Source organism: Trichechus manatus, unplaced genomic scaffold, assembly GCF_000243295.1.
Source record: "Trichechus manatus latirostris isolate Lorelei unplaced genomic scaffold, TriManLat1.0 scaffold00176, whole genome shotgun sequence".
Classification (NCBI taxonomy): domain Eukaryota; kingdom Metazoa; phylum Chordata; class Mammalia; order Sirenia; family Trichechidae; genus Trichechus; species Trichechus manatus.
In genome coordinates, this window is record NW_004444112.1 from 1,558,035 (window position 1) to 1,571,766 (window position 13,732).

Here is a 13,732-nt window from a genome sequence, read left to right on the forward strand (position 1 = left end):
TTATAGCCTCTCTCACTCTTACTGCACTTAACTCACGATGACCAGAGTAGATTTAACCAAATAAATATGTACGGAGTTTGGTGTATAGCAGTCTGTCATCATTGTAATCACATTGTCTTAATACATGTGAAGTTTGGAGATAGCAAAAATGAATAGCTGGACAACCACAAAAATACTTAGTTCTGGACTCTCCCCATCCATGCTTAGCATTGTGTTTGTTGGAACATCTTCTTATAATTGCTATGAAATGTTCTTTTCAAAAAATAATTGGAAAATTGCAGATGTGATTTCTCAAGCACTGTAATGACTTGCAGGATGTTTTGGAGATGTTTCAGCACAGAGAGTCATATTACAGAGAATGTAGGGCCAGGAGGTACATACATGCATCTCCTCCCCCTGGCCATTTTCATAAGTGAAGTAGCTGAGGTTGTCTTGATCTGCCGAGAGCCCCAGGGCTATGCCATAGAGGCTGGCCCTCCACTATCCTCTCCCCTCCTGGCCCTCTGCCACTGCTCCAAACGCTGCTGCAACTATTTCTGTGTTGAATGGAATGAACCATGTGACAGCGTGTTAGGAAGGCACGCTGAGTCAGTCATAAAGACATGCCTTGGTACATCCTGTCTTGTCCCTAACACTTTTCTATTTATCATATCTTCCTTTTGAACACAGCTCAGATTTCGTAGTGCTCCTTTTTTGTAGCCATTAAAGCTTAACATCTGGGAATTTCAGCTTCCAGGGAATACTTAACCTTGCCATACTTACCATCAAGTTGAAATGCAATTGCATGGAGTCCGTTGAATTTAACATTTTTCCTTAATGCTTTGTAAGATATCCTTACCCATCTCAAAGTAAATGGAGTGAAATCAGATGCCATAATGTTCTTTGGCTTTTTAAAGAACAGTGTGCATGAGAGAGACACCTTTTTTATTGTTGTTTCTACTGCTCTTTAAAAAATGATTTGCCATTGAGGGTCAACCATAGGCTGAGAATTGTGTGTAAAGTAAATACTGTCATAAATACTGTTTAAACTAACAACAGGTTATCTTGTTCATTAAACCTGCTTTTCCCTGAAAGAAGTTTTTCTGAGTTAAGAAGCAATTTTGAAGCTGTGAACAATGTCATCTGCTAATTTCAGGTGCTGTCGTTTTGCTCTGTATAAATATTCAAATACATTCATATACGTTGAAGCCCTAGAGTGTTTACTGAGCTCCTTCAGGAAGATAGCCCGGATTCTTCTGCAGAGGGGGGTATCTGGGAGGAGCAGTGGTATGTAGCTCAGTGGTGGAGAATCCAGGCTTTGTGGGCCAGCCACTGTAGGTACTTGAAGCTCAGTGGGTTCACCTGTGAGAATAGGAGTGTTGACAGAATCTTGGACAGTTAAGTGGGTATCTGAAGGCGTTTAGACCAGTATCACAAGAACAGTGTAAGTATTTGTGAAAAAATCTGTAATGCTTTTAATACATGCTATGGCCTTTATGGCGTAGTGGTTACGAGTTCAACTGTTAACCAAAAGGTCTGCACTTCAAATCCACCAGGCGCTCCTTGGAAACCCTATGGGGCAATTCTGCTCTGTCCTATAGGGTCACTATGAGTCAGAATCGACTCAACAGCAATGGTTTTTTGTGTTCATGGCCTTTATAGCAGAGTCTTTAAGATCTTGGTCCCCATAGTAATAGTCTTTAAGATTTTTACTGTTAATATATTTTAAGTAAGCTTTTTGGAAAGTGTGTTATAAAATCGTTTTCATTACGAGAATCAATCTTGGAATGAACAGTGAGGACCCAATACAGGACTTCAAGTGTCCACTTTCCCAGTGGACAGAGTGGTGGCGAGTAGGAGGTCGTCCCCACATCATCCGGAGCCTCAGCTGAGGGAGGATGCGTGGTGGGTCTTCGTGCGAGTGAGTGGAAGCCAGGAAGTCTTGGTTCTTATTTTAAACCAAAATTACAAGAAAAACACTGTGGATTTTCAAACCTGTGCCAGTGCCTGTCCGTCTGTCAGCTCTCAGACTGCATGCCTGTTCTCGAGAGGCCCTCCACACAGCCCTTCTCCTGGTCAGTCTTCATCACGGAAGTCTGCTTACACCCTCACAGCCCATGTCATCATGTGGGAGCGTCTTCCTCTCAAGTATTCTTGTTTAGAATCTGGCATGCAGGAGACATTCAATTAATAGTTGTAAAATGAGTGCACAATATTAACACCCATTTCAAGTATTTATTCCCAATAAAACATTGCCTGACTTATTTCAGACGCATAGGATCTCTCTTCTCTGAGGGCCCACAATACTTTTCTTCCTTAACCATGTACTTAGAACATCCTGCCTTTTTCTGTTCCATCTTGTATTATAGACTGTGATTAGCAACAGAGCTGTGGATTATCCATTTTACTGTCACCTCAGACATTATCTGGGGGTGTAAAATATTTGTTGACTTAAATGTCAGCAAATTCACTGAAGTCTAAAATCCAATATTATCTTTTTATCTCAATATAAAATTAAAGACAATTCCTATAAATAAACAAATGTATATTACAGCCTTGACTGAAAGTATTGCATGTGCTTGGATTGCACTAAATGCTGTGATGGGTTTTACTTGGCAGCTTGCGAGTGAACTTGGACATGGGCAAAGCAGCCTATGGGTGGATGATCATGAGGGACGAGCACATCCCGGGGACTGTTGTCCGCACCAGCACCATCCCTGAAGAGCTGGGGCGCTTGGTGTACTTAATGACAGACAAAACAGGTACTACCAGTAGTCTGTGTTTATCTTCTCATGGATTAGTTAACGTTCCATCAAAAACCATCATGCTATTTGTATGTCTACGTGTGTGTGTGTATATATGCATGTGATATAACAGAATATTGAATTCATATATTTAGAGTTTTTCAGACTTGTGAAAACTGCTACATAAACAATCTTTCATCTTCTAATATCCACGGTGTCATCACAATTCACAAAAAGTTACATTCCTGGAGATTTACATATTTCTGTTTTGAATTTTCTGCCATCTTACAGTTGCTTTTTTAACCGCCTTGATAACACCTCTCTAGTGGCATCTTAAGAGCAAAAATTGCATGTTTGCTTATTATAGTATGATACTGTGAGCTATTAGAAGAAAATAACAATAAGATATATGAATTTATATTTTGACTAAAGCATTCTCCTAAAGAGCTTTACCACAGACTATCTCACACTAATGCTCCATGCGCAAAATTCTGTTCATTTTTATTTTGTTGTTTTCTCATCAAAGGACTCTGTCAGTTTGTAACATAATAAAAGATAAATCAAATCCTGGACTATAATAAAGGACATGTCTGAGAGTTAAAATCACTCCTTGACTTATTGATTCATTATTTAAATTCTTAGTAATTCTTAGTGAACTAGAAATAAAAGAATATTTATTGAACATGATAAAGAAAATATGTCTGAAACAAAACTCAACCTCATTTTTAATAATGAAATAATAGAAAAATCCTTGGTTCCATCATAAAGGAGACAAAGAAGACTGCTAACAGCATTGTTATTTAACATTTATTATGGAAGTGCTAGCCATTGCAGTAAGACAAGAAATAGAAACAAGATATACAACTAAAGGAAGAAACAGATATTTGCAGATATAACAATCAACCAAGGAAATCAACTGATACCTGCTAAAACTAAGAAATCAGGGAAGTGGTGGCTCACAGAGTAAGATAACAAAACAACACCGTTTACACACAAGGGGAGAATAGACTCGTTCACAATCTCTTAAGTACTTCTAAGCTATATAGGCATCAACCTGAGGAATGTGTAGGGCATGTAGGAAGAAAATGACCAGACATTACTGACAAGTGTGAAAGAATAGATGGAAAAACATACTCTGGTCCTGAATGTGAGAGTCACGTTCTGAGATGTCAGCTCTCAGGGAATGTGGAAGTTCAGTGAGGTTCCAGTCAAAACCAATGGGGAGATGTTTTGTTTTGGTTTTGTTAGGACTTGTCTTTTGGAGGAGGTTGAGAAATTTAACCAAGTAAGGATAATACTTAATGACTCCAAATAACTCAGAAAAAAATAGCAATTTAGGAACTTTTGGTTTAAGAAGGTAGACTGAGAAAAAACATCAGAATTTTCCCTTCCTAATCTCATTGAACAGACTGGAAATACTTTCAAAGAACAGACCCGTAACAATATTAGATAACAATAAAGTGCCAGAAATTGAGTTATTTCTGGATCAACCAAAAACTCAGAATGAGATCCTACATAGATGCGAGAAGTTTTCCAGAATAGAATCCTAGGGAGATACCAAATTTGGAGCCAACAGTGTGCAGCGTGAGCCATGGTGTAGACTCCGGGCCAAAGGACTGCTTGGGAAACAGCCTGTCCGGTCCTCCTTTCCAGGCCTCAAAAAGCAGATGACTGCAGAATTTGTGCGTAGGCTGAGCCTTGATGATTGCTTCCTAAACAAGATGGAGTATCCCTTGTTAGCATGCCCTACCCGTTACACAGAGCCACAGACAGCCCTCCTACTCAGGAACTAGACCTTCTGAGGAAACAGATTTAAATAACTGGAAGAAACCCATACCTGCTTCTATACTAATCAGCCTTTATTCATAAATACAATCAGAAAACCAAGAATCACCAGCATGGAAGAAAGTGCCAGTGGGAACAAGTGAACTATTCCCAAGAAAACCCTAAAGAACTTACAGGAAAATTTTTAGAATTATAAGAGAGCTTAGTTTATATAAGCTCAATATTCAAATTAAACTGCATTTCTGTATACAGCCACAATTAGGAGATTTAATACCAAAAATGCCAATTAAAATAGCAACAAAAGGTATAATTAAAAAAATCCAAACAAAATGTATGAAACGTATATGGATATAAGTTTTTAAATTTGTGAAAGACATTAAAAGAAGACCTAAATAAATGGGTATGCATACTGTTTGCATGAATAGGATATCTTGATGTAACAAAGTTATCGTTTCTCCCAACATTAAAATGTCTGTTGTATTTGCAAGTACAGGAAGAATCAGAAATTCCCATTCACTATTGGTGGGAATGTAAATTGGCACAGCTACTTATTAAGACAATTTTGGCATTACCTAATCAAATGGAATATGCATATATCCAGCCATCAAGCAGTTTCACTCCTGGGTCTGTCCCCTAAAGGAGGTTTGCACATCCACACCAGGAAATATATACAAGAATGTTCACAGCATTGTTTTGGCTAACAAAAATGAACTGGATATAAAACAAAAAGTTTATCAGCAGTAGAATGGATAAATTGTGGAATGTTCTTACAGTCGAATACTAGACAGTATTGATAATGAAGTACAGACACTTATGTCAGCATGGATAGATTCAGAATATAATGCTAAAGAAAAGAAGTAAAGCACGGAAGAAAAGTTTAACCAGATTTCATTTATATAAAATTAAACACAAAAAATTAAACAATGTCATGTTTTAGGGGTAAGGAAGTGAAGAAACTATAAATAAAAGAAAGGAAAAAATATTTAGACAAATACAAACCGAAAGAAAGCAAGTATACCTACCTTAATATCAGCAAAATAATCTTTAAGCTACAAAGCATTATAAAGAAAGAGAGTCGCTACGTAATAATACACAATTCAATTCTAAATGTTTGTGCACTTAGCAAAATTGCCTCAAAATATATAAAGGAAAAAAATGTATAGACTACATTAAAAATTGGTAAATCTACTGTCAGCAGAGGACATTTTAACATCTCTTTATCTATAAGCCAAGCAGGCAGAACATTAGCCAAAATATAGAAAATTTGAATAACAATCAATTTTGATGTCACAGACATATGCAGAAGTCTTCATCCTATAATTAGAGAATGCATTTTCTTAATAAACATATATGCAATATTTACAAATATTGACACACACTTGGATATGAGCCAAGTCCCAACAAATTCCAAAGAATGGTTAGAGTTGATCACAATAAAAATTAGAGTTAATTTATTAATTTTAAGTTAGAAGTGAATAGCAGAGATTAATTTTTAAATCACCATAGTTTTGGAAATTAAAGAACACATTTTTAAATAATGCATGAGTCAAAAAAGAATTAATAGAAATTTAAAAATACTTCAAACTAAATGATAATAAAAGTGCTCCCTATCAAAGCCTGTGGGATGCACAAAAGTAGGGCTTTGAGGGAACTTCACAGCCTTAAATGCGTTAGTAGAAAAAGAAGAAAAGCTAAAAATTAGTATTCTAAATGGCCAACTTAAGAACAATAAAATAGTTCCCAAAGGAGTAGAAGGAAGATATTAAAGATAAAAACAAAAATCAATAGCATAGTAAAGAAAGATAAAGCCAATTGGTCCTTTGAAAAGACTTGGCAAAATGAACGTACTTCTGATGGTACTGATCAAGAAAAAAAGGTTATAAATGATAAAAGGCTCAAAGCTACAGATATAGCTGATATTTAAAGGAGCCATTAAGAGAATACGAATGTTTTACATCAATAAATTCAACAACGTGTAATGGAAAAATTCCCAGAATAATGTAAGCCATCAAAACTGACTCAAGAAGAAATAGTTTTAATAATCCTAAAACTATTAAAGAAATGTAGTTTTATAAAAAACTTTTGCATACCAGCCCTAGATAGTTTTATTAGTACTTCTGTCACTCTAGGCACACTTTCTAAAGTTTATACAAACTCAGAGAAGAGAAACGAAGGTAATATCCCATTGATATAATACGCTGAAGCCAGGCAAGGACAGACATTAAGAAAAATTAAAGCGTGTCTTTCATGTATGTCAATGTAAGAAATCCTAAACAAATTATTAGTAGCCCAAATCCAACAATATTTAAAAGTGGTAACACTGTGACCAAGTAGAATTTAACTTGGAAACAGAAAGATACTTTAATCATTCACCACACTTAGATTAAAGAAGAAAAACATTGATTATTTCAACAGATGAAGAAAAAACATTAGAAGCATTGATAAAATTCAACATCTATTTATTATTTAAAGAGAAAAATGCATAGTGAAATTCAAATACAGGGAGATGTCCTTAACCTGTTATAAACCTCACTAATGAATTCTTCCAATGTTTAAGAAAGAAATAACATCACTGATAGAGAAGCTTTTCCAGAATGTGGAAAAATAGGGAACACATTCTAAATTGTTCTATGAGGGAGGCTACCATAAACCTGATAATGACATTATAAAAAAGAAAAATTACAGGTAAGTCTTACACATTGACATCAAAATCTTGGACAATTTATAAGCAGATGTTTAAATTTGAAAATCAATTGGGTTCACTTGCAGAATTAATAGAATGAAGAAAAAGCATCTGAACTTCTCAAATGCAGTAAACCATCTGATAAACTTCAATACCCATTCATAATAACTCTTGGCATACTAGGAATAATGAGGAAATCTGTTAGTCTGATAAAGGTATCCCCCAAACAACCTACAGTGAGCAATATTCTTAGTGGTAAAATATTAAAAGCTTCTCCAAGACTAGGAACAATGCAAAGATACCATTCTACCGTCATTTGTAGTCATTATCATATTTGACTTACTAGCCAATGCCATAAAACAAAAAAAGGTGGAAGGCTAAGAAAGGATGGAAAAAAACCTATTATTATTAGGAAACAGTACACATAGAAAATACAAATGAATTTATACATAATTATTAGAATTAATAAGTTGGCAAGATCACTTTAGAAAAATCTAATGCATTTCTATACATATACTGACAAAAAATAGCTAGGAAGTGAAAATTTTAAAACAATACACATACAGTAGCATAAAAAAATGAAATACTTAAGAATAAATTTAATTTCACTCCATCGTGATCTGAGAACATACTTTGTATGATTTCAGTCCTTTTAAATTTATTGAGGCTTGTTTTATGGCTCAGTATATGGTCTGTCCTGAAGAATGTTCCATGAGCACTGAGAAGAGTGTATATTCTGCTGTTCGGTGGAGTGTTCTATAGATGTCTGTTAGTTCAAGTTTGTGTATATTGTTGTTCAGGTTTTCTATTTCCTTGTCAATCTTCTGCCTACATGTTCTCTCCATTATTGAAAGTGGGATACTGAAGTCTCCAACTATTACAGTTGAATTGTCTATTTCTGCTTTCGTTTCTGTCAGATTTTGCCTCACATACTTGGGGGCACTGTTGTTAGGTGCATATATGTTTATAATTGTTATAGCTTCCAGTTGTGGTAACTCTTTATCATTATAAAATATCTCTTTCTAGCTCTAGTACCATATTTGTTTTAAAGTCTATTTTGTCTGATAATAGTATAGTCACTCCAGCTTTTTTATGGTTGCTATTTGCATGGTATATCTTTTTTCAGCCTTTCAACCTATTTGTATCTTGGAATCTAAAATGTGTCTCCTCTAGATGACAGATAGTTGGATCTTGTTTGTTGATCCAGTCTCACAATCTCTGCCTTTTGATTGTAATCTTTAATCCATTAACATTTAATATTATTATTGATATAGTTAGATTTGTGTTTGCCTTTTTTTTTCTTTTCTGTATATCTCATGACTTTTTTTGATCTTTTATTTTTCCTTTACTGCTTTCTTTCGCATTAAGTGAATATTCTCTGGCATAAAATGTTAAGTCTTTTAGTGATTTTTATACTTTAAAAAAAAAATTATTTCCTTAGTGGTTGCTCTAGGACTTACTATTGTCAGAATCTACTTCAGATTTGTACTAACTTAATTCCAGTGAGATACAAACACATTACTCCTATATAGTTCTAGTCCCTCTCCCTCGTTGTTGTTGTTATTAGGGGCCGTTGAGTTAGTTCCAACTCATAGCAACCCGGTGTACAACAGAACGAAATACTGCCCAGTCCTGCACCATCCTCACAATTGTTGCTATGTTTGAGCCCATTGTTGCAGCCACTGTGTCAACCCATCTTGTTGAGGGTATGGCTATTATTCTATCATTGACAGCATTGTACTTCAGGATAGATCTTGAAATGTTCTTTTTGATGATGAATGTGATGCCATTCCTCCTCAATTTGTTATTCCCGGCATAGTAGACCATATGACTGTCCGATTCAAAATGGCCAACACCAGTCCATTTCAGCTCACTAACCCATACCAGACCAAACCTGCTGCCATCAAGTCAATTCCAACTCATAGCGACCCTATAGGACAGAGTAAAACTGCCCCATAGGGTTTCCAAGGAGCAGCTGGTGGGTTTGAAGTGCTGACGTTTTGGTTAGCCACCGAGCTCTTTAACCACTGTGCCACTGGGGCTCCTTCAACTCACTAATGCCTAGGATATTGATCTTTATGCTCTCCATTTCATTTTTTGACAACTTCCAATTTTCCTGGATTCACGCTTATATGTTTGCAGCTGTTTCTTCTCATTTTGAATCGTGCCACGTCAGCAAATGAAGGTCCTGAAAGCTTTACTCCATCCACGTCATTAAGGTCAGCTCTACTTTGAGGAGGCAGCTCTTCCCTAGTCGTCTTTTGAGTGCCTTCCAACCTAGGGAGCTCATCTTCCAGCACTATATCAGACATGTTCCACTGCTATTCATAAGGTTTTCACTGCCCAGTTTTTTTAGAAGTAGATCACCAGGTCCTTCCTCCTAGTCTGTCTTAGTCTGAAAGCTCCGCTGAAACCTGTCCACCACGGGTGACCCTGCTGCTATTTGAAATACTGGTGGCATAGCTGCCAGCATCACAGTAACTCGAAAGCCACCACAGTAGGACAAACTGAGAGACAATTGGTGGTCTTCCTCTGTATTGTACCTGTTTCCGTTTATCCATATAACACATATGTTATAAACCTAGAAATACATTGTTATAATTATTTTATGTTTTATATGTATTTATTAAATTAGCTGAAAAAATAAAGGTGCATTTCGACACTTACTTAATGTCATCCATTCATTCATTCAGCAGATATTTATTGATTGTGTGACATGTGCGAAGCCCATATTATACTATCCTGTTCTTTTCAGAGCATTTGCAAATAAATTCTAGCTGTTATTCTAGTTAATCCTCAGGCTCGCCTGATGCTGTGAGAGGGATGCCCACCACTCTAGGGGGGAGGAATGAGCCACCTGGGTCTCTCTGTTGATGGGTAGAGGGTACAAGATGCCCCCGCTGGGCTGTGCCTCCAGTCCCAGGTCCCAAACCAAGCCCGCCTTCCTTTCACACCTTCCAGAACTTTCCTCTAATTGTCTCTGCATTAATTCCAGGGCTTATAGTTGTGCTGAGCAGGGAGGAGCAGGGAGAAATGTGTCTATGCTGTCTTGTCCGACCAGAAGTACCCTTTGTGGCCATTTTTGATCTGCCACAACATATGACATTCCTCAGCATGATATGGACTTTCTGTTTAATCTTAACTTACAGACAGAAAGCATGTGCTCAAGAGCACAGAGTAACCCTGAGGAACTACTAGTTCTTTCTCTTCTCAGGAAATAAAGGCTTTATGACACTTTTCTTCCTCAAAATACAAAGTTTTTGTTTTGCATTTTAAAAAATGGTGGGATTATTTTTTACAACTCTCCCATCTACAGAATTTGTAGAGTTCCAGATACATTAAGGATAAGTGGTTTTTGCCAAGGATCATAAAGCTACAGCCTCAAATTTTTCCACTCTCTGTTCTTAGCTGGTTTGTAAAGGCACAAACAATGCTTCTTAAACTTTCAGCTTAATAAATCATTCTTGGTTCTTGAGATTTGAAAGGAATCACAGCAGAATTATATAGAAAATGTTAATGGGAGAAAGTCTCCTGCATCTCATTGCTTTTCCAGAAAGGCCTTTTCATACTAGAAGATTCCAAATATTATAGCTGTCTGGTGTTTGTTGCTGGTGGCGGTGTTTGGTGCAGAATTTTTTAGAGCCTTCTCAGTAATCCAAATCTGATCGCTGTTTATTGCACACCCCCTATGCAAGAAGCCACGTGCTGAGCCCCAGCACACGTCCTCCTGCGTCTGCCCTGACCCAGCTGCGTCCTCCCACCGGGCTGTCAGCTCCCTCACAGTTTGTGGTCTCCCCAGAACTTCACACTCCTCAGCTACCCCAATCCATGCTCTCGGTTTGTGGCCCAGGCTAAGCAGTGTCCCCCCAGACCATGCTCTCAATGTGTGGCCCACTCCCCAGGCCAAGCAGTGTCCCCCCAGACCATGCTCTTAATGTGTTGCCCAGCCCCCAGGCCGAGCAGTGTCCCCCCAGACCATGCTCTTGTTATGTGGCCCAGTCCCCAGGCCAAGCAGTGTCCCCCCAGACCATGCTCTGAAAATGTGTGGCCCAGCCCCCAGGCCAAGCAGTGTCCCCCGAGACCATACTTTTGATGTGTGACCCAGCCGTGGGCCAGCAGGGCCATTTCTGCCACCTCACTCTTTCCAGGCTGAGGGGAAGGACTAGAGCCATCTCCTCTGGGAGAGTGCTGGAGCTGAGAGTGCCTGGAAGGGAGGTATTGCTGTGGTCGTTCTCTGGACAGTGTTCCCTGCTGGCCAAATCACCGGGGTAGAGTATCACCGCAGAGCAGATGAGTAGGATTTGATTACTCTTGACTTTGTCTTTATAGAAATGTATCTTTTCAGCACAAATGAAGGGAAAACCTGGGATTGAGACCTGGCCTGGCCTTCAGCTGGTCCCTTAACCTTTCTGCTGAGGTCTTGGGTGGGTTGGAATGTAGCAGCAGGTTCCCGGACAGTGAGGAGTACATGAAACTAGGGATCATGGGCAGGGTCTGAATACTGTGGTCTCGTGTTTCCTGGTGAAACGGCACCACAGGTGCTGGCCTATCAGCCGTATGGTCCCAGCACCTGAATCATGAAGTCACTTTTTTATTCCTTATTTCAGCCATGTCAACAGTCCCACTCTTCTCCTCGCCCCTTCGGTATGTAAATCAGAAGTCTGCCAGGTTCTAGTGGCCACCTCAGTGACTGTAGTCACAGCAAGGGGCTGACAGCAGGTAGTTGTTTGCTGGAGTTGAGGGTTCCAGATTCTCTGTCCCAGAGCTGGGGAGGGTCCGTGGAGCAGCTGACAAACCTACCAGTGCCCCCGTCCCAGCTGAAACAATAAGCGTGGCTGGTGTTGGGGGAGCGTTGATCATCCTCTTAGTTGCAAGGTGGGCCTTTGTTTGGCTGTAAATCGGGTTTGTGCGCCCATCAATAAGCTTTTTGACAAGAAGCGTCCATCACGGCAGCTCTCTCATTTGCTACAGCAGAATAGAAAATGAAGCATCCCAATAATTGCATTATAGTTTCCTTATTGTGGACAAGAAAGCAATGTGGTATAATTAGGTTTGATTGGAGTGCATGTTTCCGGTAAGATCTGAAATTAATGATGTTGCTGTGGTGACACATCTGCGGCCACCAGTGCGTGAAACGTGGAGTGATTCGCTTGGCAAGAGAAGACATCTGTTAACTGTGCGGATGCAGGGCATATTGACGCTGACCAGGAGCACAAAGCGCCTGTGATAGATGAGCAAATGACGCGGAGGTGGGGAACACATCATTTGTACTCAGTCGACTAGGAGCACGTTCATCTCCGCCCCGGCTGCATCTGACAGTGCCATTGTTTAAAGAACAGTGCTGCAGAGAACTCATACATTCTAAAACTTAACTCGGGGTACAGCCTATCAAAGCAGCACATTAATTCCTTTGTTAGGGAGTTTTTATCTTCATGTGGAACAAAGCTATTACTAAACCATCCACTAAAACAACAGGTTTTTTAGGATTCACATTTGAATTATAGCATCCATTACCCAAAATGCCACATTGTTTCAACTTGAGCCACATACACATCTCACAGGAAAGCATCGTCTGCTGTGGGGAAGGACGGCAGAGCTAACTAGGACCCTAGTCTGTGTGCACAGTGGTGTCAGTACAGGAGCGTCTGCTGTGGAGAAGGACAGCTCACTAGGACACGTGTGTGTGCACGGGAGTGTAAGTATAGGAACATCCACTGTGGAGAGGAACGTCGGGGCTCACTAGGACACTACTGTGTCTGCACGGGGGTTTGAGTACAGCAGCATCTGTTGTGGGGAGGAATGGTGGGGCATGTTAGGACACTAGTGCCTGTAAACGGGTATGATTCACAGGAACAAGATTTGAGAATGCGCTTCTAGTGTCCTTTAGTCCAGTGATGGCGATGTCTGTTGGCTCTAACTGGGTATTAAGTATAGCAAACATGGCTGTCTCGCTGGCATAATACTTCCTGGTGCAGCCCTTGGACGTATGTCATTGTCACCTTGGGGTATTTGGACCAGGTGAGGGACTTCACACAGCTGATGACTGAGCAGGTCACACAGTCCTGTGTATCACCATCTTTTGAGAAAGCCCGATTTACAGCAAATATAATCATGTGATTCCACATTAAATAACGTCAAATGTTTTTAAAAATCAACTCATGCTTTGCAACTTGGTAAATTAATCTTATCACTTTAGAAGTTTGGTTTCCATTCACTTGTCAGGTCTGTGTGATTTTTTTTAATTTTTTTTATTGTACTTCAGGTGAAGGCTTATAGAACAAATAGTTTCTCATGAAACAGTAGTACACATATTCTTTTATGACACTGGTTAACAACCCCACAACATGTCAACCCTCTAACTTCTCAACCTTTTTTTCTTTTTGGTGAAAATACACATAGCCAAAGATACATCATTTCAAAAATTTCTACATGCACAGTTCAGTGACATTGACTACTCTCTTCCAATTGTGCTGTTATTCTCACTTAAGATGAAGGCTTACAGAACAAAATAGTTTCTCATTTAACAGTTACTACAAATGTT

General features: G+C 38.9%; 1 protein-coding gene across 7 annotated transcripts in view; it reads left to right on the forward strand.

Annotated features, from left to right (window-relative positions):
- ATP9B (ATPase phospholipid transporting 9B (putative)) overlaps positions 1 to 13,732 on the forward strand; it is a 259,916-nt gene that overhangs the window by 188,581 nt on the left and 57,603 nt on the right. For all 7 annotated transcript variants that reach the window (XM_023741212.1, XM_004386907.3, XM_012558598.2 and 4 more), the window contains one exon: positions 2,599 to 2,741. In XM_023741212.1, the coding sequence (XP_023596980.1) occupies positions 2,599 to 2,741 (143 nt within the window). The remainder of the gene's footprint in view (positions 1 to 2,598; positions 2,742 to 13,732) is intronic.